The 27,774-nt window shown below is 36.3% G+C and overlaps 2 protein-coding genes across 3 annotated transcripts; one reads left to right on the top strand and one right to left on the bottom strand.

Annotated features, from left to right (window-relative positions):
* Positions 1 to 358: 358 nt before the first annotated feature.
* LOC109029777 (uncharacterized) lies at positions 359 to 3,728 on the bottom strand. Its single transcript, XM_019040403.2, has 3 exons — positions 3,541 to 3,728; positions 2,753 to 2,809; positions 359 to 1,221 (listed from the first exon to the last, which is right to left on the bottom strand). Exons 1-3 carry the CDS (start codon positions 3,637 to 3,639, stop codon positions 634 to 636), a joined length of 744 nt encoding a protein of 247 aa, XP_018895948.2. The 5' UTR covers positions 3,640 to 3,728; the 3' UTR covers positions 359 to 633.
* Positions 3,729 to 5,400: 1,672 nt separating this feature from the next.
* Positions 5,401 to 27,543, top strand: IntS6 (integrator complex subunit 6). 2 transcript variants are annotated; one of them, XM_019040376.2, is made up of 16 exons: positions 5,401 to 5,656; positions 6,994 to 7,071; positions 7,652 to 7,891; positions 8,946 to 9,258; positions 9,731 to 9,840; positions 10,507 to 10,686; positions 11,215 to 11,367; positions 12,220 to 12,447; positions 12,910 to 13,055; positions 14,531 to 14,661; positions 15,305 to 15,514; positions 16,296 to 16,432; positions 17,029 to 17,302; positions 18,865 to 19,239; positions 23,783 to 23,863; positions 24,689 to 27,543. In XM_019040376.2, exons 1-16 carry the CDS (start codon positions 5,540 to 5,542, stop codon positions 24,877 to 24,879), a joined length of 2,964 nt encoding a protein of 987 aa, XP_018895921.1. In that variant the 5' UTR covers positions 5,401 to 5,539; the 3' UTR covers positions 24,880 to 27,543. The 2 variants fall into 2 exon arrangements, with proteins under 2 accessions (XP_018895921.1, XP_018895922.1); XM_019040377.2 differs by lacking the exon at positions 23,783 to 23,863 and having other exon boundaries at positions 5,402 to 5,656.
* Positions 27,544 to 27,774: the final 231 nt, after the last annotated feature.

Raw genomic sequence — 27,774 nt, 5'->3', positions numbered from 1 at the left:
CCAACTCGAAAAAATGAAAATAATCAAGACACACGCAAAACTGCACAGTGGTTGAAAAAGTTAGTACAAGAAAAAGAAGTTCGGTGACGAAAGACGCAGGTGCTTGAGGACTTTTCACATTTCCAAGTTGGAACAGATGCGGCATTTTCGAGCCACCGAGTTGGTGTATTTTCGTTCTCACTGATTCAATTGCAAAATCTAGTCCAAATAGAGTTAATTATCTGCCTATCTTCGCAGTAGCCCAAGTAGCAAAATAAAATTTTTTCCCAGAAAACAAATATTAAGAAAACTTGTAGAAAATACCAAGAAAATGAGAGTTATCTGGAAAATTGAAAGAAAAAACACTGCGAGTCAAAAGTCTGACCAAAGAAAATAGATCTATTTCATAGGTCTACTTTCTGTCAACTTTCCATTTGGGAAAAAGATAGGAAATTTATTGAAAGTAGAATTATTTTCCAGTCAATCTCTTAATGTTTTCTTTTAAGAAAATGCAAGGAAACGATGTATTTTCTTTCTATTTTCTCGTGTCTATTTTCTAGATCTACTTTATACCTATTTTCTTTCTAGAAAATTGATCTTTCTAGAAATTAGACGTTTTCTTGATGAGCGCCACCTAGAGAGTAGATGACGATGCTACTTGGGAGTCTTCGTATCTTCGCTATCATCCTCGTAGTAATCAGGGTTTATCGCCATAATCCGATGTTTCTCAAAATACGTCTCCGGGAGGGGGAACTCATGGACTCCATCCTGAATTTGCCCGCAATCGAGGCAATATTCGAACGCGACGTACTCGTACTCCTCCCCGATGCCTATGTCGTCAGGCACGTACCCATCATGATGCAAGCCAGGCCTGTTCATCAACCCAAAAGCGAACATATTGCCGCATTTGCCATTAACCCAGGCTATGCGATTGCTGGAGCATGTGTCGCACACGAACCTATGCGATTGATTGTATGCTAACTCGTCGTCTGAACTACCTCGCAGCAACCTTCGCCTTGGGAGTTTCGAATTCTTTACGCCATCTTCCTGTCCTCGAAAAAAAGGGCCAAACAAGTTTGGCTTTTTCTTCTCATTCAACTCTGAGGATGGACTATTTTGTTTTTTCGAGGGCCCCGTCATTGATTCTTGCTCCTGCTGATGATACATAAATCTCGGGTTTTGGAGGGTCTCGTCGTTGGAACGATGGATCTCACCCTCGTGGTCTTGACTCCATCTACCTGGCTGGAGGAGGAAAATGCAGGTTGAGGTTTAGCGCTTTTGAGAAAGATTCTAAATTATGTATCATGCAGTAAAATTTGTGGACTCTTTGCTCATCTACTATCAGAGAGTACCTAGGCGGGGTGTCTACAAGTCCGGAATTTTCGGAAAGTACGGATAAAGTACTGATTTTTTAAGGGCGGTCCGGGAGTGCTGAAAGAGTGCGGAATTCCGCAAGAAGGTCCGGAATTTTTTCATTTTTTTGTCATTTTTGTCGCAATTTGAGTGGAAAATTCAAAGTCTTTAAATTTTCCGAATTTCGCCAATTGGAGCTACTGAAAAAGTACTGAATTTTTCTATCAAGGAGGTACTGAATTTCCTGGGAATGTACTGAAAAAGTTCTGTAAAAGTACTGATTTTTGGCCGGCCTGTTTTAGTAGATATCCTGCCAGATTCCACGAAATTGAGCGTCATGTTCGTATTTATTTCCCCGGATAAAAATAGAAAAAACCTGCTTCATTGTAAATTAAATTAGAATAGCTATGGCTGAGCAATGAGCATGAAGTCCAATATCTCTCCGTCCGATACATATAATGCTACCATGTTACGTCGTGATTCTTTGCTTTTCCACGCTTAGTATTCCTATTTACTCATCTCTACGGTCTGGGACTTCAAAATCATAGTTCAACTGCTCATTTCTAAGTTTTTTCCTCCATTTCCTCCATAAAAATTAATTTTTTTAAGATTGCAAAAATTCTGTTTCTGCGGCGGTTATTTAGGTGTTATGGCATATCTCAGAATATCATCCAGCCCTCAGAATTCCTCCGCCACAGAGGAGCGACAGATCCGAATCGGATATACTGCGGTATTTCTGGTGACACGTGATCAAGTTGACTCTTAATTGAACTGCGTTTAGCAGAAAGGAACCAAGCCAGTGGCGTGGCGTGAAATGCGATCTATCGATTATTATGCCATTTAAATCTATGGTAAAGAATCGATTATCAAGGTGTTCGCTGCGAACACCCTGTTTATCGATCCTTTTCCATAGGTTTAAATGGCATAACAATCGATATATCGCAAAGCACGCCATGTGAACCAAACAGCTATTGCCGAATTTAAGCGGGCACTTTAATTTTTTATACTCTAGAGAACGCTCGTGCGGATTCCTTTGAAAATTTCAAGGAGTTTGCTTCGTGCTTTGCAAAAAATTCACTAAAAATTGCACGAAAATCCGCACACCTGTTTTCATGTAAAACATTAAACCTAATTAAATTTTGCAGTAGCTGATGTAGCCTGATTCCTTCCTGCTTAACTCGGTTCAATTTTTTCTAGCTGTAGCTCAAGATATAATGTATCAGTATGCGCCATCAAGCAATGTGTTACTTGTATACTTACGAGGCACAAAATTAAACTCGAAACTCTACTCTGATTTTTTTGCTTTTGACCTTCCTCTTATTGCAATATTCAACCAGCACCACGAACTCATATCATGAATTAATTAGTTTTACGTTTTCAATAGTCTCTGCATGCGGTCTAAGATTTACGTTGAACTTACCGCATCTCTGAGCGTGGGCATTTGAGAAAGAGGCCTTTGCTTTGTAAATTTCATCATCTGCAAAGGTAAGAGTAGAACGATTATCGACTGCCATTGAAGCACTATTTCTTCCGCAACGGTGAAACTGCAAAAAGGCATATCTCGGTCGCGGTTTTTCAAAATCTCCGCTCCTGCTTTATTTTTTATCAGAGACGGATCCAGCAATTTGGCAACACCGGATTTCTTCCATTTAAACCCATGCTATGTAATCGATTCTCGTCGGAGCACCTGGTCTCTCCAAGAATCGATACATTTCCATAGGTTTAAATGGAGAAAATACAATGTTGCCAATTTGCTGGATCCGCTAATGTTTTTTATAAGGAGAAATTTTTTTTTTAAAATTTCAAGGAAAATGCTTCCTGGGACCCGGGCGTATCATGTCCATGTTGGCTAAAAGCAACATGAGGTATATTTCTCATTTCCCGATTGAAAATTTGGCTCTTCCTCGTTTTTAGTACGCATCGTAAAGAATAAAGAAAGCGTTGTTGCACGTTGGGTGTCTGCGATCGTACACACAAGGAAGGACTTTCGTCCTTTGAGGAAAACTTTTCCCTAATAGAAAATAATTAAACTTTTTTTAAAAATCATTTTTTTGTTAAAAAATCATTTTTTTTTTTTTAAAAAAAAAAGACATTTTGGTCGAAGAAACGAATTTGGAGATTTCGTCGAAAAACGGGGCGTAGTATAAATCCAAGTGAATTGAGTTCACCGGAATCACAAGTCAATAAATTTTACATTCAAGGACCTACCAGCCACTGGAGTGAAGCGAATAAAGTCAATCGGAAAATACAATATGTCATCGTTGATGAACTGATGGCAATATGCAGCTGTAGAAGGAGAGGGACCATACATTGGAAACAATTTACCAGAAACGTATGCAACGGCCGCGTAAAAATCGAGAATGTCTGGCAGTCTCAGTTTTTTGTGTCGTTTGATATTCATCAGTTTGATCACTGTTGTGTGCATTCGTCCGAGGTAATATTTATCAGATCAGTTATTGTCTTGATTATCATAGACGCGGAGACCGTCAGTGCTTTGCGATCCATCGATTGATCAGCCATTTAAACCTATGGAAAAGTATCGATAAACAGGGTGTTCGTTGCGAACACCTTAAAAATCGATTCTGTACCATACCTTCAAATGGGGAAATATCAATAATCGATCATTCGCGCCACGCTACTGGAGACCACGGACGATCGCGGAAACGTGGAAGCACCATAACCCTCGGGAAGACAGGCATATCTGGCGTTTGGGGGTCGCAGAGCGCCTGAGTGTGCTGTAGAAACGACGTACATCGAATGTGTAAGTCCGCAACAACGTATCTCGTTTGCGTTGTTCGAAAATTTTCGCTCCTATTTTATTTTTTAAAATAAGGAGAATAAATCGACGTCATTCTTTGAAGTCTTCGCGACACCAATTTAGTTTGGGGACTTCTCCCGTAACCTTTTAAAAATCGATATCCTCCGCATCCAAACCTATCTGTTGTGTTTTAAATGTTACAAATGCTAATAAACACTAGAAATCACTTACAATACATTTTTTCCGATTTCGTTTTTATTCAGAAACTTCCTTTAAATATAAGCCCTCATACTCATGTCTATAGTACTGTGCATTGTCGGTCTGGCTCTGATATTCTCGGGGTGCTGATGCGATCTTGGGGCCCCTATAGTGTAGCGGAGCCCTCCCCCTCTTAAATAACTGCGGAGGTCTAGAAAAATTGGAAAATCCAATGTAGGTATGGCGTGGTTTTAAGCTACTTGCTCACTATAAAAAAAAAAAAAAAAAAAAAAAAAAAAAAAAAAAAAAAAAAAAAAAAAAAAAAATTGAATTCATTTAATCAATGCTGTCATACATCTCCACTTCTTCGCTTTTTCTTTTTCTTAGTGTTTTTTTTTTTTTTTTTTTTTTTGGTTTTTTTTTTTGGTTTTTTTTTTAAAGTTTTTAAAATTTTTTTTTTTGCGATTCTGAATAGGTATTTTGTTTCAATTCTGGGAAAATTGAAAAATACGAAGAATAAAAGGTTACTCAGAATGAATGATGGATTCTAAGACATAGTAAAGTCGTAAACCCTTATAAAAATAGGAAGTACAAGTAGTGCTGCCCATGCACACGGCTTTCTTCGTTAAATGGAGAAGCCCCCGTGCGAAAGTTTTTCCGTTTTCACAAAATTTTCTTCGCACAGAGAAGAAAAATCACAGTATGACAGTGAGTCTGCATTAACGTTGCAAACCGAGATACGTAGTTTCAGTGGAGTATGTAGGATAAGGTTCTGGAGGGGGAGGGGGGGATAAACCTCCCAGCGGGGGGTCTGGGGGGTATGGAATACCCCGTTGATGCATGTAAATAATATAATAATAATAAAAAATAAATAAATAAAAAATAATGAAATAATTGGGTGAGCGAAATTTTTAAAATCTAACAATCCAAATTGCTCGTGTAACTGCACCTCCGACTTGTCTCAAAAAGTTGCAACGTATTTACCAGTTTTTAGTTTTTATGGGTGCCGGTTTTTTAGTTTTAATGGATTCAAATTAAGCGCGTATTTGACGATTAGTTCTTGTACCTACCGCGCGTAGCGCTGCAGATGGTTTTCATAAGTTCGCATTTCCTCCGCGCCCCGCAGTCGATTAACGACAGCGCTCCGCGATGGTTTGCCGCAACATGTGCAGATGTCAGGGACGCTCGATAGAATTGCTTTAGATTTAATTATTTTTTTAAATGTATTCCTCCGTCACTTAGGGTTTCAGAATGACTATAATAGTGTTTTTAATTGATACATCAGCTTCAATGAATCAAAGAGCCTTTTCAAGTGGTCACCCAACTCTCCTGGATGTCGCCAAAACTGCAGTTGAGACGTTTGTCAAGGTATGTAGGCCTATTTCCCCTAATCAGTCATTTTACAGCGCGTCAATTATATCCATTTTTCTTGCTCCTCTAGCGCATCTTCTTGGAGTCATATCATCTCTCTCCAGAGATCTTAACTCCTTCCACTCTAGATTTTCTCGGTGTTTCCAAAATTTTCCTGCTGAAGCATCCCTGCCTAACCTATTTGCTTCCCTTACCCCCCCTGTGATGAAACGTCTCACATCCGTTCCTTATGTGAGTAATATGACAATTAAGCCATTCGATCTTCTCTGTTTTTTCGCCAGCAGAGCTGTACTTATGGCCTCCTTTAATCTATTAAGCAGCACCACCCAAATCTGTCTGGTCTCGCATTTGGGGCCGTGGTATGTGTTGCGCCAGCAATTTTCTCTTATCATTCTTATTACTCAATGTAATTTTATTGCAGAAATACCAAGATGAAACAACTGTCTGTTGATCCGGTATGCAGCTATCTCTCTTGAGCCCTGTGGGTCCGACTTTTTTTCCCCATTTTGAAATGAAAAGACTCAAACATAACATTTCAATTCTTTTCGAAGGATACCACTCCGATAATGTACAACTCCAAATTTTTCAACTTGTGCTATACATTCATGCCGTATCGTAATCTGTTGACTCAAGAAAAACATTACCAGGAGACCTTACAGGTTGCTGTGCTACGTGGGAACCCGAAGATACAAACAAAAGATACTTCTGTTGTAAGATTAGTCTTTTAATTCTTTGTCTGTCAGGAATGTTAGAACATCACTTCTCAAGCTACTCATTGATGGTGAAACTGCAGAAATATGTATCTTGGTTTGCAGACTTCCAGCCACACTTTATCCTCCATCTGGAAAACTGCTTGTTCAATGTCATTTTGTAAAAATTTCAGCCATTTTTCTTCTCTCCGCGATGAATATCTGTAAAAACTTCAAGTCATGATGTTGGTTTTGGTCTCCTTTCAATAAATGAACCAGGAGCGCAGATTTCGAAACAAGGCTATTGTGATCAAGACCAATCCACACAGGTCAGTCATTGCGCAGCTTTTTTGAAATCCACTCCCCCGCCCGGCCCTAACTCGCAGCACTCAATGCTACGTCACAATGGGTGCTCCCATAAGAAATACATTGCAGGCACTCAATACTACGCCACTGCGCAGTAGAGTACCAAAACTCGTCCTCGGGAATGACTGACCTGTGTGGATTGGTCTTGATTGTGATACGCATTTTTGCAGTTTCACTGTCGTCATGCCATAGAGTAGGTGTGTAACAGAAATTTTAATATTAAGTAGGAAGTCTTATGAAGATGATAATTAATAGTGTACCTATCTATGATTGTTGCAGGTTCGCCAGAGATCACCAGAAAGTCGTGGTGACAGGTATATGTTACTCACCTTTGAAGAACCACCAGCCAATATCAAAGTAAGAATACTTCTTTTCTTTCTTTGTTTACATGGTTGTAGAATTTTTTAAGTTGCAAGGCTAAAAAATCAAGTCTGGAAATGCTTACCTATTCACTCAATTGATTTAAGTAATGTGAGCTTCGTGCATTTGAAATTCTTCAAAGTTTCCTGAAGCAAGCAGGCCGAAATGCAGCAATGAGTCAATTATTTAAGTGGAATGAAGAAAGTCGAATATGAGTCATGTTCAGGAAATTTGATTAACCATGCACGGATTCGTGCATGGAGAGTGCCTAAAATCAGGGGAGCAAAAAGTTCTTGATTCCACAACTAGCAGATCTAGACAGAACTGGGATCTAGTTAAGAGCTGAATTAGACTAGCCATGTGACTTATCTAAACGAGTGATAATTTTAGATCTAAGATAGATTTCAACATTTTTCTAGTTGACTGTTGTATTTTGTCTATTTGAATGATTAATTGTCTGCTAAATTGTGTTAATTTTTTTTATAGCTAGATCACAAAGTATGATATGAATCTCACTCAAAGAATTCTTTGAAGTGTTGAATGCAGTAGTGTAACCTACAGTTGTAACTTTTTGCAGGCTGGGTGGAAAGAAAACCTGACAACATTCATGACGGAGCTGAAGAATTTGCAATGCTGTGATATGACCCTAATGGGGGCTGCCTTAAGACATGCCTTTGATGTGTTGAACATAAATAGAATGCAAACAGGCATCGATACTTATGGCCAGGGTCGAAGTCCTTTCTTCTTAGAGCCGGCCTTAATTGTCGTAATCACGGACGGTGGTAAATTATCAAATTCTTCTGGCGTCCAAGAGGAGGTGAGATGTTCATCTGAGTAATGCTTTGATAGGGAGTCTATTAGCATCAATTCTGGTTAGCCTAGTAGTAAAAGCAGCAACGTTTGCCTTTGTATCCGTTCATTTCTTAGTCGATGTTTCTGAAAGGCAATTTTTTAGATCAAATGAGGAGCTTGGAGGACTAGGCGCATAAGAGCAGTTTTTACTATTTCGAGAAACATGCGTTTGGAGTTTCGAAATTACATGGATCCTCATTGCGAAGAGAAAGTTCAAACGGACTTTTTAATGTTCAATAATTGGAATTTGCAAGCGAATTTTTCACAGAGTATATTTTAAGACTAGTATCAGTTGAAATCATTAATATCTCAATTTTTTCTTATACTGCACTTATGCGCATTGTCTTCCAAGCCCCTTAAATATCATGAACTTTGACTTGGATCATATTTGCAAAAAAAAAAAAAAAACTGAAATAAGTCCAAGGCAAATATCTTTTGGGTTCTGTGGCAATTTTGTATATGTTCTGTACACCATCGTAGCTTAATGAATTATCAGTGATCTCTACTAGTTTTTTGACTGATTTTGCAAGCATGCAACAAATTGGAGAGGGACCTTTCTTATGGTGCATCAAAAAGGTGTAAAATGTATTTTGAGCTAGAATGCTTTTATGTTTCTGAGGAACTTCTTCAAATGGGATGTCCAGTAATTTTTAGCTTATACTTATGTGGAGAGATTTTCCTTTTCATCTTTTTATATTATTACCAGTGTGATTTCTTCCACTTGTAAAAATACTTGGTCATGGGAAAAGTTAAAGAAAGTGAGTAATTACCTACATTTTTATTCAGATATCTCTTCCACTCAATATAGTAAGTATTTGGACTCAGCAGATTCAAATTCTCCAAACAGAAGATTAACCAGAAAGTGAATTGAGCATTTGATATTTCAGGCTAATTACTGAACACAAAATTACGAAGTACAATTTTTGAGAAATGTCATCTCCCTTGGTATAGGTGAAATTACCCTTTAAAATCTCTTCAGTCGAGCTTTAACCTGGCGTTTTTGTTCCCTCTTTTCTCAGATAACTTTGCCAATGAATGCACCGATTCCAGGCTCTGAGATGACTCGAGAACCATTCAGGTGGGACCAGCGCTTATTTTCTCTAGTTTTACGACTTACGGGTACCCCAGCTGTGGACCGTGACACTGGACTAGTCCCCAGTGACTCCTCGCCAATCGACGCAATGTGTGAGGTGACCGGGGGCCGGTCTTACTGCATCACTTCGCATAGAATGCTCATGCAGTGCATTGACAGTCTTGTGGCCAAGGTTCAAAGCGGTGTAGTTATAAATTTTGAAAAGATGGGACCTGATCCACCGCCTTTACCTAATGAAAGTAAGTTGTTATAAAATTGGTAAATTATTTTATCTTCAGATTTACATTCTCGATAGTGTATTTAAGTTTTAAGCTGTTTTGTAACTAAGCTGGTAAAATGGAAGTTACTTATCGCAGATGGCAACATATTAACCCGGGCCGTAATATGTGACTCTTCTTTCTACTTTCTTCATTTGGGAAAAGCCGGCCTGGAAGGTGAAGATCATTGGTTCCTATTTAGCCCTCTTAAAAATCTCAAGTATCCAAGCTGCACATTGTTATAATTTTTTACCATGCTCTAAAAATGGGAAACTACATACAACAAATAATGAAGGATGTCTCTTAGAAGCCTCACTAAAGCTTAAACCAAATTTGGCAATTTTAAGATCTAGACAAATTTTTGTCCTGTTTTTGCCCAATCCTCCTATAAATTAAATTGTTTCTTGCGTCCTACCTCTATCAGTTACTCAGTTTTTTCTCTCTTTCTTTTCAGTCAAATCAGAAAAACCAGATATAGATGGAGATATCGAGATGGAATGGGACAGTAAAGACGGGCTCAATATAATTAACCACGCTGATAAAATCAACATAAATCAAAATGGAGTAAGTACATCCTTTCTTGCTTCATTTTTGCTCCGCTCTTGTATCACTTTTATTGTTTGACTGGATCGTTGCAATAATTAAACTTGTGTAATATTGAATGAGCCAAGTTAAACCGGCACTTTTAGCAAGTGCTTGTTTATTATTTTTTATAGCTACCTATTTTTACAATATCAAACTCTACTAACAATGTAACAAGGTCAAGTGCTGTGATTGGTTCAAGTCATCTAATAAGCCAATCACAACACCTGACCATGATATATTGATAGTGTGTGACACTAACTTATGATTCAATATGTATGCAGAACAAGTTTCTTAGTAAACTTTCATTCATCAAGTTTTTCATGAAATCAGAGTCTCTCACTGTACAATAGTGGTGCAGGTGTTAAAACTACGAAAAGTATTCATCTTTGCTACTTCGTGCAATTCAAATTCAAATCTCAAGTTGAATACTCAGAGCTTGACTGCTAATCTAAAAATGTGCCAGAATGTGTTGTTGATGTAAAATTCAGCTCACTGTGAAAGGTTGACAAGTTCAAAAACGTTTGTTGTGTATCCTTTGAACCAATCCTTCCAACTGTAACATTTTTTACTGTTAGTAAATTTTCCCGGCTCTTTTTATCTAGGAAGTTGCTATGTTTCTCCTATGATTATCTTTTTTTCTTCCAGGCTAGACCAGGCAACAATGGAACTAACATGTCCCCAGCTTTAGGAGTAACATTGAACAATACAGCATGGCACAGTTGCAGAAAGCTCATTTATGTACCTCGATCAGGTCAGAAAGCGTTTGCTGTCGGATACTGGCCAATACCAGAGGCATTTTGGCCTGACCCCACTGCTTCCTCGCTGGTAATGAAAACTATTCTATTTTCACTTTTAATTTCACCAATTTTTTGTAATTTCATTGGTGGAACCAAACATGCAATGTTGAGTCATTGGTTGCCTTTTTAATGTCTTTTTAAGCATCCTTCATATTCTTAATTGTCAGGGAATTCCACCACAATCTGTAGGGAAAATGTCAAATAATTCCATTTCAGGGAAAATTCTGTGGCAACCCTTTTAAAGTTTTTCATTAATGCCTCCTCAGAGTTTTTTCGAAATCTTTGAAAATTTGTTCGAAAGTCTCAACAAGTCCATGGTTTTTTTCTTGTATCACCATGAAATATCTTAGTGTTTGTACAAATACCATGGATCCTGTTCCAACCTAAATTAAAGAGGAAGCATGCAGAGAAAATTGCTGTAGGAGTCAAGAACCTCTAAATAATAATTTCTTAAAAACAAAAATAAAAATGAGCATGAGATTTTTTAGGTAGAGGCTCTGATAAATGAACTCATCAAAAATAATTAATTTCCATGTGCTTTTTTTCTCTTTTCCAGCCACCTCGTTCAGCTCATCCGAATGTGAAATTCACTTGCACAAGTCACGAGCCAATGGTGATTGAAAATCTACCTTTTGATAAGTATGAGCTAGAGCCGTGCCCCTTGACTCAATACATGTTAGCCCGTAAACAGCCCACTGTTTGTTGGCAAGTGAGTATTTTCAAATTTTAATCCCTTTTTTATTTATCATCTCTTAGCATTCAATTACATCCATAATGGGTTATTTTGAGATGGAGGAAAAAATTGGAAAAATTGATTAAGGCGTTGAAGAAATGAAAGTTTCATATCAGCTGCAACAAATCCTTCAATCTGGAAATGTTGTTCGTGAAAATATTTTTATGTGCGTTTTGCCGTAAGATGCTGAAAGAAAGATAACGCAGTATTCACTAAATTATAATATCCTATAATGAAAAGTATTTTTAAATATTTTTATTTGAAAAATCTGAGTTTTGGACTATTTTTTCCTTCCGTTTCCTCTCCACACTTTCTCAAAATTTAGAATGTTTATCAGTTCATCTGTGATCCCTTGTGGTGAGACAAATGCTAAGCATCTGTAATGTCAACTGCTTTAGTAAGAAAGGCTTTGCAGATCCAGCATAGCGGCTGTGCCGTATCTCTATGATAATTCAATCGTAAAAATGTCAAAACTTTAACTTTTAATTTAATTTTTTTCAAAATCAATTGTTAAAATGCTGGATTTGACAGGCTCATTTTGCTTAGAAAGTTGTAAGAAATCATACTAGTGACATTTTATTATTTGATAAAGAAATTCAGCTGGCATTGTGAAGGGTTCTCCTAGGAACTATGACTTTGAAATTTGATGATGACTTTATTTCAAAATCTAGTCAGTAGAGATATGATGAATCGATCATTCACCAAGTTTTGAACATGGAAAAGCAGAATAAAAAAGAGGCCAATAATAATGATGTTCTATTTGTTTTTTTTCTCATGTTTGAATACAATGAAATTTTTGCAGCTAATCAAATATCTCTCACCTTCCAGGTTTTCATACCATCCAGTCATAAAAATAGTGAAGCTGCTCATCCATTTGGTTACCTCAAATCCTCAACAAACTTGTCCTGTGTCAATTTATTCGTCATGCCGTATAACTACCCTGTCATTTTGCCGTTGTTAGATGAACTTTTTAAAGTCCATAGGTTCAAATACACTCCGGAATGGCGGACAGCATTCCAGAAGTACATCAATTCTATGCCTTGTTACTATGCTGCTGTAAGTTCGTGTACCTCTATTATCTGCTCTTATTCCCTTTGTTTTTTGTTTCATCTTGGGGGGGGGGGGGGGGGGAGGGTGTTACTAAGCTTTTTTCCTTAACTCAAAATTAATCAAGGGATTGAAATGTTTACCCACATTTTCAAGATTGACTCAGATCTTACTCCTTAGCGTCACCTACATCTTGCAATTTGCCGCAATGCCCATATTTTTCTTTGATTTGGAAAAAATTTCACCACCAAGTCCTTTTTAACTATTGTTTTGTATGAGGTATTGAGTAATAGTTACACTTCACCATTTAACCCTGAATGTTTTGCTGATCCTTACTCTAATTGTACAACTGGGAACCTTCGTCTTGGAAATTGATGTCTATATTGCAAAAAGCTCATCACTGAATTGCATATCTCTAGGGATACCCCTATATTGTGGTCCTAACCTACCCTCCATTGTTTTTCATTGCAGCCTCTACGTCGTGCTTTGACAAGGATGGGCGCACCGCCGGCCCTAGCTCAGAGTTTGATCCCAGACTCGGCAGAAAATTCCCTTAGTTTTTCAATTTTAAACTACCTCAAAAGACTAAAAAATCAAGCCAAGACTGAATTTGATCGGTGAGTGCCTTCGCAGTTATTTTGTATCCTCAGTTTTACAGCCATTTTGTAATTTAACTCTCTTAGTAAAAGTTGTTGGCCATTCTTTTCTCAACGTAAATACTGTTTTTGGTTAATTTTTGTGTGTTTAGTACATCAAAGAGCCCTATAGATCTTTCATGAATATTTCTATTTTCCTCAATTAATTCGTAATTTTTAAAATAAAAATCACCCCATATTATTTAGCTAAAACCTTCCCACCTTACCTCATTTCCTTGTCCTGAAATGCATGAAAGACATTTTTCGTCAAAGTGATGCAGTTATGGCATTTTCCAGTGAAACATACCAGTTGCTTATCTTCGTTTACTATCGCAAGGCACCATTGGAAAATTAGAGTTACTTACCGGATCATAAAATCTTGAAAAGCGGATTTTTCCTTATCTCCTGTACTTGATGGGGAGAGGAGCTTTGTTGAAACTCCATTGAAGGTCCATTGAAAGGACCACTGTTTGGACCACGTTAAACAGAGAGGAATCAAGCCACATCAGCTATTGCCAAATTTAATCGGGCAATTCAATTTTTTACATGAGGACGGTTGTGCGGATTTTTGTGCAAATTTCTATGAATCTTCTCCATGCTTCAAAGCAAATTCCTTAAAATTTCCAAAGGAATCCTCACAAACGTTCTCTCGTAAACAATCAAATTCCCCTGTTAAATTTGGTAATAGCTGATGTGGCTTGGTTCCTTTCTGTTTAACGCAGTCCATTAATGGTTAGAATTGAATTATCACTAGAGGTGTCATCTCATTAAATCTTCATGCTAAATGCAGTGAACACATCAATAATTTCCTCAATCAAATCACAAGTCTAGGATTTGCGATTATTGTCTACTTTAAAATTAGTTTCAATTTTCCACTGAAGAAAAATCAAAATCAACAAAGAGCAAACTAACAATTGATAAGCAGACATATTGTTTAGCAAATAAGTGAAGGTGGGTTCTTGGCAAGAACACATAAACTTACTTTAAAAAAAAATGAGGATGAGGATGCTAAAAAAAAGTATTTTATGTAGGAGGACAGCAAAATAAGTTCAGTGTTCAGTTTGACGCAAGCAGTCTTTGGTTTTCAGGTGAAAAGGAAGTTAAATTTTTTGAACACAGAGACCCTGAATTTCCCCCTTTCAAAAGAAATTTGGAATTATTTTATGTGTCTGCAAAGCGCTTTATGAATTTGTAATTAGGAAACTTTGACATTTTGCAGTCAGTAACTACCATATTTAGCGTGTCTATAAAAACATCTAAATGTATTAAGAAATTGATGAAACATGTGTTTTTTCTAAAATCAGGTGGAAATGGTAGTTCCTAATTGCAAAATGTAGCCCACTTGTATTATTGTGCTTGGTTTGTAACCCCTCTACAGCTTCATCTTTTCAAGTGGAAGTTTATCTACATGTATGTGTCATGAGTTTACAGTCATGTATTATGATTATGTGTTCCAGTTTATGTAATGATGTTAGCAATCGTTTGTCTTCCAATAATAAACCAATAGCTGGGCCAGCGTTAGAGGGTATCAGAGTAACGCAAAGGTCACATCTCAAGAGGGATTTAATCTCTCATCCTGCCCTTTTAGGTAAGTCCTACTTTGATTCTTTACTTTTTTTTCCTGTAGCCAATTTATATTCTGACAATACTTCATTGCATTTTCGATTAAAAAAAATTCTTTTTTTATAAAGAGACTTCTTTCAATGAGTCAAACTTTCTTTACGATTTACGTTTCAAATTTATGCTCATATGGAACTTTTCTCATACTTTAGTGAAAAAGTGAAAAGGATTATGTCAAGATGAATCCACCTGGAAAGATACAAAGGAACAGGTCCTTTTTTGAGTGGTTAAAAATTATTTAAATTGAAAGTTCATCCTGCCTTTTGCCCTCTAGCGTACAATTTTAGTGCTTCCATTTTCTTTTAATGTAAAAGTAAATTTTGCTCTATTTAAGTGAAGTTTTTTTAAGTCATTAATGTAGAATAATAAGTAAGGAACAAAGGAGATAATGATGCCTAAAGAATAGAAGAGGAATTGCCCTAGGATTCATATACAGCATAGGAGAAGGAGAAAAAAAAATAACTAAAAATAAAATAAAAAATATCGATTTAATATATTTAAGTGCTGTTGTATGTACAGCACTTAAATATTACTAACTATATCACTTTATGTATATATTACTCTACCTCTCCTTCTCTTTTTAATTCCTCATTCTTTGTCTGTCCTTTTAGATAATTTTAGCGCCATGCGAGATCAACTCAATGATTTCGGAGGATTTGTAGTGAATGTTTCCAGGAATCGATTGCAAAATAGACGAGCTGGTAGACAGAGTTACCGAAACCCATTTGATATCCCCCGTCCAACATTATTAGACCAAGTATTTCGCATGAGGTCAAATTTCCTCCAGTCGGCGCTTAATAGGACTAAACTAATTGATGATGGTACTGTATAATTCAGAATTTTATCTTTTTTTGTAGTTTTGCCTGGAGTGGGTTTGCAAGAGTGTGAACCCTTAGTTGTTAGTTGTTCTAGTTGAAGATTGCAAGTAGCTCAGGCAGGATTTCGAATTTTTTCCTGATTTTCAAGTTTTTTTTTGATAGAAATATTCGTCAAAGCTCTTCAAAGTCCTTAAACTCTGCAGTTTAGAGTCTTAATTGTTGAGAACACAGTTTCGATAATGGCAAGGCTGGTTTGCACAAACCGAACACCTGTGGAATCGCAAATAAAAGAGGGAGAAGGAGATATTGACAATAAGTCATCACTTCGTTTGTAAAAGTATATCCCTGAATAATACTTTAGTTTTGGTTGTAGGTATAAGCCCTTAGATTTAAAAATGCATGAGGAAGAAAAAGCATCAGAGCATAGTTTTAAGATTTGTTTGCTCAACATATAATTTTTGAATTTAATGTGGAGTGAGATTGCCACCGATTTGCCACCTAGATAGAGTACTGTTGGGCAACCTTAATTTTTCTAACAGTGCCAGTTCTGTTAAAAAGGAATTCTGTACTGAAAGAATTAAGGACTGTGAACACATCTATATTTGTTTATCATCATTAAAATAATATTTTGTGACCAATGTACGAAATACTTAATCATTAGTAAAAATTAATTCAAGTCAATGTGAATAATTTTTTTTTTCTTTCTTCTAACCACCTTGTTTTTAATTTTAATAAGTTATTGTCTGACTGTAAGCAAATTTAATTTAGCCATTTCATATTTTAGATCATGTGCACAGTATGCCTGTCAGTCAAATGGGCAACTATCAAGAGTATTTGAAGAGGATGCAGCCTCAACTGCGTGAAGTAGAATCAACGCCTGTTAGACAACATATGTTTGGAAATCCGTTTAAAATCGACAAGGTAAACTCTATTTCAACTGATACATCAGAGGACTTCAAAGTATCCACAAATATGTTTATAATTTAATTGCTCAGTCTCACAAAAAAATCTTAAAAACAGCAATGTTACCTGAAATTTAATTCTTATGCAAGGCCACATATTTTTTGCATTGTTTGATGTTTAAATCAAAGAGCAACAAGTAGCCTCAGAGTAGCACAGAGAAAGGGAGAGAACAGGCAAGTGGTCAAGGCCAAAAACCGAGGCTCTAAGATATAAAAAAACCCTGAGAACAACATTATTTCCTGAAATTTGATTTTTATGTATGATCACTTATTTCTTTCATTGTTTGATGCTGAAATTCAGGTATTTATTACCCACTAAAGTTATTATTATTACAAAACTCACTCGCCTATCGTCAAAACAACGTTCAAGTGAGTTTCGGAATAACAATAACTTTAAGTATTAAGTTCTTGTGCGAACCCGACCCTAACATTTGATTTATTACCCAACTCTTCATTTAATTTATGAGGATACCAGGAATCCAAATTTTTTGGAGCTTTTACTTTCTGTGCAGCACTTGAACATAAATTTACAAGCAATGTAATTTTTTTCAACAGCGGATGATGATGGTGGACGAAGCTGATATTGATCTAGTCGGAGGCGGAGGTAGCTCACCAGCAAAGGGAGGAACCAAGCGAGGAGCGAGCGAAAATGTGGCCCCGACACGGCCTCCGCCGAGCAAGCGCAAAGCGGGTCCTATTCCACGCCATGTCACATTCCGCAGATCTCCGTCAGTGACCAGCTCCAGTTGTGGAGACTCGCCTCCCCCGACGCCACCCCCTACTCCTCCCCCAATCATGCCAGTCATGCCTTTAGTCAATGGTGATCTAGGTGAACTATCCTTTACTTGTTTCGTTCCTTTTAAAGCTCTCAGAAACCTCATCAGTGTCATGCGAATTAGCGTCCTTGACCATTCAGAAAGTTATAGTTTTTTTAATTGTGTCTAAGACGTGGAATAATATCATACTAGGTTTTTTAGTGAGCAAAAAATCTATTGAAAAAGCTGTGAAGTCATCAAAAATGGGGGTTTCAAACAGTGTCTCTTTTCTCTTTGTGCTGAAACCACTTTGTTTTTAAACTTGACAGTCCGCTTTGACTCAACGTAAAGAATTAGTCAAAAGTTCTAACAATCAACAGTTTTGCTCCAAACCATAGGAGTAGACTGTGTTTGGTTAAAGAAATCTTGAGGTAAATGTTTCAGAATGAGAATTTGTCACTGTGAATGAAGAAATTTAAAAATTCTGAACTCAGCGTTTTAAAGGGCATCTGGAATATATTTTTGGAAACCCTGAGCTTAAGGTGTCATAGTTTTAGAAATCTGACTTTTCATTTCAATTTCAAAATGAAGATGGTGAAAAGCCTAATTTGGTCTGTCCTTAGTCTCCGCAAAAAATGGAAAATATCTTACTTGGTCCTGAATTAGACAATTAAAAAAATAGTCTAAATTATGGAAAAGGTAAATTTGTTTTAAAAGCTGTTTATAAACCAGAAGTAACTACTTCATCTCCATAATACATTATAGCAGCCTCATCAAGATTTTAGCCCTGCAGTCACATTGAAGACAACAAGTGTGCAAGGAGAGGCAATAGAGAGGCTCTCTAAATAAGCTCTTTGCTTCAAATAACGACTTTAAAGACATTACTTAGGTTCATTTTCTCTGCCTTCAATGCAAGTGTTAACTATGCAACAGTTCACTTTTTCCCTTTTAATTGCTATAGAGAACAAACTTCTGTTGCTCAAAATCTCAGAAATCTTTTTCATGGAAACTGAAAAATTACAAATTTGGTCGTAACTCTACGAACCCCATTAAAATGTCGGGACATAACCCCAATGAATCCTTTTCTATATTTCAATGCTTTCGTGATAGTTTTTAAATTAAGGAATCATTTCTTTAAGTAGGTATCCTTCATTAATGAATCTTGATTAAAATTCCAAGAGAGTGGTGTACCTAACTGTAGAAAAGGTAAAGCAAAAGTTAATTTTGGTAAAAAAACAGTCATAGAGATAAAAGGTTCTTTGCAAGCAGCAAAACACAAAGAACTTAGGTACTTCTCACAATAACAACAGTGATTTATAATAAATTTGGCTGCCTGAAGGGTTCAAATGCCAAAGTCTTGTTCTTTTTTTCTCCTCTCAAACTTGGGAAGAATTCAGGAGAGGCACAGAAATTTTGGAATTTTCATCAATCTTATCTCTTCATCTATCTCCTCCGTTTTATTTTATTTTTCTTGCTGTAATTATGTTGACCTCTATTAATAATAATAAAAATCAGGGACTATCCACCTCTTAAGGGAAAGATAGGAATCGAATGAAAATGTTTGATGCTGAAAGAAAGCAGTGATGAATAACTGTTATAATTTTTGGCATCGTGTGTTTTGTTTCTGCCCAAACAGATAGTCTTAGTAGAAGTTTGAAAAGAGAGCGACCTGGCTCGCGGTCACCTTCTCCTCCGCTGGCAGATGTGCCACCACCAATCCTCCAGCCGTACGATGGGAGCCTAGCATCGAGTGAATCCAACCAGCGCAGCGTCCTGCCAAGTCCAGACCCTGTGCCCCCAAAACTGGAAGAGCTCGAGACGCCATTCAAAGAGTTCAACGATTATAGCCCTGCATACACCAACAGTAACCATAACTATAACCCTCCTCCTCCCCCTCCCCCTCTCCCCCCTAACTGTAAAGCTGATAGCATAATTGATTCAGCTCAGGTTAAAAAGCATAACATGAATTTGCGGGCGCTCGCGTTTAAAGAGATTAAGAAACCTGGCAGAAGTAAGTATCTCGGAAGCTATTCCTCCCTCCCGACCTGTGCGACTGTGCAGTTTGGACAGTGGAGTTCTCTCTCAATTCGATTATCAGGTTCTGATAGAAAAGATGTTGCAGAATATTTGTGATTGGAAAAAGCAGCTGTTACCCCTTTAAAAATAGAAATCGAACAATTTTGGAGAGGTGATAAATTTTTGAAAGTGGGAACAAAACTCAAAGAAGCCTCTAACATGTCTCACAATTTAAGTGGTATAACTTTCTCAATCAAATAGTGAGGGGCTGAAAGTTTTTGTTTGTTTGAAACCTTTTCGAATTATGCGAAAATTAAACCAAGCTAATATTTCTGTGCATACCATAATAATCTTGTCTGCTCTATTGTGCTGAATCGCAGTTCTTATGATCAGGAACCAAAGTGTTTCATTTCATTTTAAGGGGGAAGAACTTCAAATACAGTTCATATTCAAGTAATTTGTTGAAGTAACTTAAATAAAGAAGAGAGCGTTGGAGCTCTGTTTAAGTTAATTTCTTGTCTTTCGTTCCCGCAAGTTGCGTTACAATCGTCAAAAATGAAGAACAGGAAGTTCAGTAATGTTCGAATTTTAGTGATAAATTTGTCATACCTCAGGTCTTATCAAATATTACCAGCATCTTTTGCATCAAAGCCACAAACCACCCTCACTGCTTTTAGTGCCCAATTGGAAAGAAGCAAGTCTCTCTTACATCATTTGAGCTCTAATGAACTTGGTCTCGGAGAGGGAATAAAGATTTTATGACCCCATCAATTCAAGTTCGATATTAGCATATTCCCAACATAACCGTCAAAGAATGATTTTGTGACAGTTAGCTTTATACTTTCCTCTTGGGCACTCGTTTTTTCATTCGCTCTAATCTTTGTGTATTTGTTTTTCTATGGTTACTTTTTGTGCTGCTATATGAGAGACTGGAACGAGATTTGTGGTTACACAAATACACCAACCCTAAGGAAGATAAATTGAATAGTAAAGATATGATCTCTTCATCAAATTATATTTGTTCTGATACTAATGATTGGGGCTGTTGCTCAGTTTGCTCTAATTCAAATTCGAGAAGTACATACATAAGAAACGAGAATACTTACATTTTGACAATGGACCACTAGACAGGGTACAAATATAATCATTTTGATAAATGTTTCTTTATCAAAATCCACGTAGAACCTGATTTGTACAACGAAAAGCACTGATATACCTCTAATTGTTTACGAGAATTTTGAAGAGATTCGGTTTTGGTTTTTATCTTCCTTGGGAACAGTTGTTAAAACCACAAGTTAAATGTTTATCATGTTGATAAAAGTCTTGATTCAGTTTTTTCTCCTTTTTTTATTATTTTTTTTTTTTAAAGAAAAATTATTTAGCTTTGTTTTCATTGTTTTTGATTCTCTCGAAAGCATCAAGTTAAATTTTCAAGGATATTCCTAGGGTAGCCCACTATTTTGACATGATCAGATGACACATGAACTATTTTGACATCTTGTAAATTTTTACAACATCATTTTTTCAAATGTCATAAGTCATGATAACATTCCCATGAGCTAGAGAAGTTCTTTTGTTTTTTCCTTCTCTTTTTTTTAGTTGAAAAAATTGAAGAATATTTGAATTTTCCTAATTCATGATCTGTGTCAGATCATTTAACTGTTCTTACTTTTTGTAAAAAATTAATGAAATGAAAGTAGTTGTATTACTTAATACATGGTAATTATGCCTGAAGTTGAGGCCAAAAAAGTGCGCCTTGGTACAGAAGACTGTATTCTTTTGTATCTGTAATGATTGGTGAATCCAAGAATGAAAAATATTTCCTGTCATGCTTACAGAACTTCAATAATTCTGTAGAAAATCATATTTTGAACTCTTTCAATGATACAGTATTGCATGGATAGTCTTCTTGTTGATTTTTGAAGAAATGACCTGTTGTTCTTGCGAAAGATAGCAATGCCCTGTTAATGCCTGCTAATGACTCAAAATGGCAGGTATTCTATCTTCTTTAATGGATGAAAATATCAACCTGATGCTTTCGTTTGGTTTTATCTGTGTCTTTTTATCCATGTTCTGCGCTGAGTCAATTACTCATGTGAAGCCCGTGTAGATTGTGGAATGAACCACCGGGTCTGAGTAAGGATTAATTACTGCAGCACTTGTTTTCTAACCAAAATTTTTAGCAGAACACATTGAATATACTGAAAACTTCTAAAATCTCTCTAAAAGAGAAATCAAAATTTGTAGTTATATTTTTAACTGTAGGTAAATTCAAACTTCACACTCGCGTTAAAAACTTAATCAACAGAGGCCTTGTTTGGCATTGGCATTAACCTATAGTTAAGCCAATAACCAAACTGCTGTTTCACAGACACATTTCCTTTCTCTTCTGATGCAGGGCATCTTTATTCTTGTCCTAATGTTAGCACACAGGGAAATTCCTCCATCAGAAAATACGTGAGAAAGTGCGAATTAATTCAGACAAAAACTGTCATTCAACTCATGGGATGAATTTGAAAGGAATGTTTAAATACGCCCATCGTATTTCTATAAAATTTCAGTGACGAAAAATTTACTGTGACGTTTAATCTTTTACTCTCTCTCTTGTGGTTCATTTGAAGGCGAGTGTTTTTGCTTTCATGCTTTCTGTGACAATTACGCTTTCTGCACCAGTAGAGTCTCATTAAATTTGTCCCGATCATTTTTTCCCTCTGAGCATCCATTTTAAACTTACGATGGATCCTGGCCTTTTTTGGTGCATTAGCATCACAAAATGACCGACCGTCTACAGGAAAAGGGACTTCAGTATTGAAGTACTCCAAATTGATGCCTCCGCTCTGGAGCACTTTGAACAAACATTTCAGCCCATAAATCTGTTGGTTTTGAAAATATCCACGTAAATTGAAGTTATGAGAATTGAACTTAGCATTTTTAACAATTTGATCAGAGAAGAAGCTGTTCACGGTTTTCATCCTTCATGTTTTCATTCTCACAGACTGTTATGCCCAAACATATCTCATAATCTAGTTTTTTTAGACTGATTTTTGTCTTTGTATCAAAATGAAATGATTCTATAACGATATTTTTTGAGGCTCTGCTGGAAGTTTCCCTCGGCAAAATCACACTTCAGCGCCAAGCGTTCAGGTAGATTGGCAACATTCATAGTGGTTAGTCAACTGCGTAAGATTTTCAAGCTTCATATCTGAAAATAACTGATTTTTTGGGATTTGTGCAACCGGTTTAGATATTGAAATGTGACTTTACAGGTGCTACAGATGAAGTAGCTGTGTAATGTTTTTTTTTTTTTTTTTAAAAAAAAACTGCATTTGATATTGCAAAATTTAATGGAAGTTCCTGATCCAATTTATTTTTTCTTATAATATACCGCAATTCAATTTTTACTCAAAATTGGTGCTAAATAAATTTTTTTAGGATGAAACAGCTCTTCAAATCCTGTAATAGCGACAATTTGCATTTACCATCTGGCATTAGAAGTGTGATTTTGCACAATGTCTTGTCTTGGGTCTCATCTCCTATACTTTGAAGCATTCTAAAATTTACATAACCACGATCTGAGTTTGGATTTTTTTAAAAATTGACTTTCTTAGCACTTGTGGACTTCTAAATTTAAGCCATTAAAATTTGTTGGTTTTTCGTAATATTCTCAAATTGTCAGTCACTATTATTTTGAGAGTTTAACTCACTGATATCCATCAACAAAAGTAGTCCTCCTGTACCTTGCTGTTTTGAGTAAGTTCATCGTGTGCTCCTTTTTTTAAAACTATCCTCTCAATTTGGTGCGATCAAAGCGACCAGTTTGATGTGTGGCCCGCTTAGCTCTCACCCTCCTCAGATTAAAGTTTAATGTAAAATTGTGTAATGCAAAAAGGAGCACTGAATACCTAGCAATTAATCGTTTAATTTTTGGGACAAGTATTCATTGAAGAAATGGCTTTAATTATCACGCAGAACACAACTTGGGCAACAAAAATCACTAAAACTAACTAACTAAGATATTTAAAGTTTCTTGATGTGTAACTTTAAACCTCCCGCTCATGAAAAAACAGAAGTCTATGCGAGTCAAATTGCGCACTAATTGTTACGGTAACAGTCTGTGTGGTATGTAATTATGGCAACCGCAATATCGGTGCTTTGGCTCATCTGTTGCATGTTGTTAACACTTGGAACAACACAGGGCAGGGAGGGAACACAGCTTGATTAAGAAGCCTGCCATAACCATCGTAGTGTGTGCGATTTGATGCAAGTAGACTCATGTTCTTCTTGTGAGCTGGGAATTCAAGATTCCCAAAACCTAATGAACCAATGTAAACTAAAATCGGTAACATCTTAGTTATGTGTTGATTTCAGAAATTTCTGTTGTGTGAATCGTGTTCTATGTGAAATTTTGGTTCAGAAACATGTATCAGAATGCTTGAATCATACCTTGTCTACTGGTCCATAGCCTATCAATCTTAAATCATGGTTATGGTAAGGTTATTTTTCCCAGTACAGCAAAACTGATGGCTATTCCTTTGTAGATTCACTGAGGGTCTTTGCGCTGAAGCCACTGAACAGATCAACCGCTGGTTATTTGAAGCCCCGGTCCCGTTTGAGACTGGGTGAGCAGAGTATTTTGAGCCTCGCGTGTTTTATAGTTTTAATTAAAATCTAATGGTTCCACCCTCAGATTTCAAACCAGCTCAGTTGTCCATTACTGGTAGTATCTGATGTAAAAGAATCATGGAGCACGAATTTCAGAGCTCTCAGTTTCAATTCTCTGTAGATTTCAGCCACTTTTTTGTAAGATTAACAACTTCAAAACGTCGAGTAATAAACTGAAATGCCTCCTAAATTCAAAGCTCTTTACATTCTTGGAAAAATAATCCCGATATTAACTATTATTTTAGTTGTCAAGAGTCTTCTCTCATCTTTCAAAGAAGAAAATGTAGCTTCGAATCTCGAATCAAATGCTAGCTTATTTGAGGGTGGTCCATCTCAGTAAATGTTCCAAGGCATCTATGTTTAAATTCTTATTCTATCAAATTTTTATTTAAAAATTGACCATTTCAAAATGCCATGCATTTGTCGCACCCAACATCCAACATTTCAATGGTCCATGAAGAAGCATTCTTTCTTCATTTCCCTCTATGATTTTGCTAAGCGTCTGTAGAGTTTTTATCTGCGAATTTTAAGTCTGTCTCGTAATGTAGGACGAAGTTTTATTAGAACTCTATTTTTAAGATACAGTGCGTGACAGTTTCATTGAAAGGAGATGAACTCTGTTTTATCAGATTACCTCCCATTATACGGGCAAAGGAAATTTAAATTGGTAAGCCCCACATCTTGTTAATCTTTGGTTTTGGTAAGCTTAAATTGAATTCATTCATCTTCAAAAGTATTTTAATGCCTTCTCATTAGAAACTTTTTGTTTCCTCTTTTTTCAGATTATGAAGCCCTGTTTCGGCACGTGAAGTCGCTGAAAGGCTCCCCACAAATCCAAGCGCAAACCATCCAAGACATAATTGAAGAATCCTTGAGGTTCAAGCGTCAACATCTTGCCAGTGTTCTGGATAACCATATGCAAGAAATTCTAGGTATGGAGAAATTTCAACTAATGGACAACGGAGCCAGATGAGGTCTTTGGATCAGCCCGTAAGTTTGGAAAGAGCTTATATCCTAAGGGATTACGGGTCAATTAAAATCCGTTGAAGCCTTTTACTCATTTCCCGGTCTCTAAGTATTCAAAACCAGTGGTTTGTTTCATAGATAGTGGAATTTGATGAGAGTACAATGCGATGGTCGTATTTATCATTCCATTTGTTGCGCAAGTTGCCAGAACGGTAACCATCCATTTGATCAGAATAAATCAGTGTGCGGTGTCAGGGTGAAGAGTGCTTGCTGCGAGGGAGTGGAAGAAATTCAGATGAACTCAAGGAACCAGTGGAAACATGATTTATCTTCCTCTGACCAGTTTGCTGATTGTCTCTCAGGTACTGATCTGCAATTAAGAGTTTGGCCACATTTCAGCTTCGAACCTTCCCGTCAAGTTTTGTAAAATTGAGAAAAAGTTATTTCTTAACTAAGATAAAGACGATCAAACCCTTTGCTTGGCTTCAGTCTACTTTGCTCTTTCATCCAGTGTATTAACTGAAGTCATTAATTTTACTGGAGGCAGAAAGATGCTGTTGCCTAGTAAGCAGAAAGCAGTATCATCACTCAGGTAATTTTTTCCTTAAGAACAGATGTTGCAAACATTTAAAAAATTTCTCAAAACCTATTAAGTAGACTGTCCTGGGCCAATCTGCTTGATAAAAAAAAGTATGCTTGTTCCAAGTATTTAAGAGTATTAGTGATGATATTTTGCAGGCAACATGCTCAGAGGAAATTTGATAAAAATATGTTGATCAATCAAAATCCACTTCGAATGTACCAAAATTTTTCATCATGGCTTCGCAATGTCAGCATTTTTGGGAGTCCAAAAATGACTGGCAGTCTTGCCGGAAGGGAGAAGTGTTGTTTTAGATTTCTTTTTCTTCTTTTTGTCCAGAAACTTGATATTTGTGATTTGTTCTGCTGTCTCACACACCTTTGCTGAATATTTGTGGGAAAAATCAGTATTTTTTGACAGGCTAAGTAATCCATGATAATTGTAGAGGAATACCTAGCAAACATTTCTAAGACTGTTCAACCAGGTCATAGGTAACTAAATGAAATGGTACAGTTTCGAAATTAAGTAACTGACTCAGGTCCCTTTGCAAGGAATCAATTAATTCCATCCATGTTTTGAGGATTTGAATTTCTACGGTTTTGAGAATTTTTTTATTTAGACTAAATAAACCTGGATTGATATTGGATCATGTCACTAGTCTTCATAGACGGTGAGGTATGTATCTTAATGATGAAAGGAATTAAAAGTTCATGCAGAAAGCCAAGTTTCATTAATCGTTGCACGGTCAAATGCTAATGATTCAGTAAGTAGGTATTTTTCATTTTTTCTCAAATATTTGATTGCTCGACAGTTAATTTTATGTCTTTGTTGCTCAGATTCACACTGATGTCCTCTTATGACATTTTTCATGAGTGATTAAGTAAAAGTAGTTCATCTTCAATTGATTGATCACACCATATTCACCTCCAGTGTTCGCCACATTTTTGTGATTTTGAGAAAATTGAGTCAGAAGTCCAAAAATTACATTAAGTTTTAGTTAAGAGCTGAAAGTTGAATTTTGAAGGATCATTTTTTTCTTCGAAGTGTATCTGAAACATGTTTTAATTTAAATCACCAATATCTTGATTTTTTAAGAAATGCTCCTTCATTTTTTGAAGATTTCAATCATCTCTCTCATTTCTGAGTCTTACCAAAGCTTGAGAATATAACACTGGAGACAGACTAAAAAGAATAAAATCTAACGCACCAGATTAAAGCAAATTTTATTTTAATATCCTTTTTTTTTTATACTACATAATCGCATTTTGTTTGCGTTTCATCCTCAAATTTTCTGGTCACCCTAATCATTGTTCGTAGCTCAGACCTCAGAATGGTGTGTGGATGGATTTTTTGTTTTTTTTCCCCCCCCTCAAAAGCTGCACATCCCTTGAATACATTCTTCGTTTATTTTTGTGCTTACAAAGGGAAGAGGAAATTCTGGAAGTTTACATTTGATCAACATTTTGCTTATGAAATTCCGTGAATTTTCTGCAAATTTTTCTTTGATGTGTCCAACTTGCATTGATTTGGAGTGCATTATTGTCAGGGAGCAAACACCTTTTTCAAAGAAATGTTGGTTGAAGCCAGAGCTGCCAGACACCAATCCAATTTAATCAGTCCAAAAATCAAAGCATCATCTGCGAGTCAAGTCACAAACTTTGAAAAAATCTCTGAAAGTTCTAAGGGTCAGAAATTTTTGCACAAATTACATTTAAAATTGACACACTGTTGCTGTTGTGTCATGAATATGATGATGTTGCTGAATTCTACAAGTTATGAAGCTGTTCAGATTAGAGTGGCCTCAAACTCTGAACTGATGAACTGATTTTAAGTTTCTCAAGACTTAAAACCTACTTTTAGATTTCGAATGCAGATTTTAAATTTGTAAGTCGTCCTCCTTATTGTTTTATTAGCTATTTTATTTATTTATTTTTTTCATTTATATTTTGGGCAAGCCCAATTGCATCTTTTGCAAGAGTCAAACTTCATTCAACAGGTAATTTACCGATCATTTGTCCTCCAGATTTCTTTGGCAGATTTTATGTATGTACATACTATGTTTTGTAAATAAACTTGACTTTTTTCAGTTAAGACTCTGCCCTAAATCCATTCGATCATTTTTCAGAAGAAGACAGTTGATCATCATCGCTTCAGTTGATTTTTTCTTAGGTGATTTCGGCGTTTTCATTTTTTGGGGGCTTCCAGGTGTTTTCATTATTAAGAAATATTTCTATGCTAAGATAGAATGTTGTATAAGGATTCAAATGTTATGATATTTCCCTCTTAAATTTTCAAGGAAAGGTACGAAGGCAGTCTCAAAGA

Source organism: Bemisia tabaci, chromosome 1 (genome assembly GCF_918797505.1).
Source record: "Bemisia tabaci chromosome 1, PGI_BMITA_v3".
NCBI lineage: Eukaryota > Metazoa > Arthropoda > Insecta > Hemiptera > Aleyrodidae > Bemisia > Bemisia tabaci.
The sequence above is the reverse complement of the archived record's forward strand: the minus strand, read 5'-3'. Positions and strand labels throughout refer to the sequence as shown.

Coding starts and splice junctions, on each gene's coding strand:
- LOC109029777 (XM_019040403.2), bottom strand. CDS start 3,639: ATGGTCCCTCTCCTTCTACAGCTGCATATTGCCATCAGTTCATCAACG. Junction 2,810..3,540: donor TCGCTTCACTCCAGTGGCTG/GTAGGTCCTTGA, acceptor TTACCTTTGCAG/ATGATGAAATTTACAAAGCA. Junction 1,222..2,752: donor TGCCCACGCTCAGAGATGCG/GTAAGTTCAACG, acceptor TTCCTCCTCCAG/CCAGGTAGATGGAGTCAAGA.
- IntS6 (XM_019040376.2), top strand. CDS start 5,540: ATGACTATAATAGTGTTTTTAATTGATACATCAGCTTCAATGAATCAA. Junction 7,072..7,651: donor AACCACCAGCCAATATCAAA/GTAAGAATACTT, acceptor AACTTTTTGCAG/GCTGGGTGGAAAGAAAACCT. Junction 17,303..18,864: donor TTTAGTCAATGGTGATCTAG/GTGAACTATCCT, acceptor CTGCCCAAACAG/ATAGTCTTAGTAGAAGTTTG.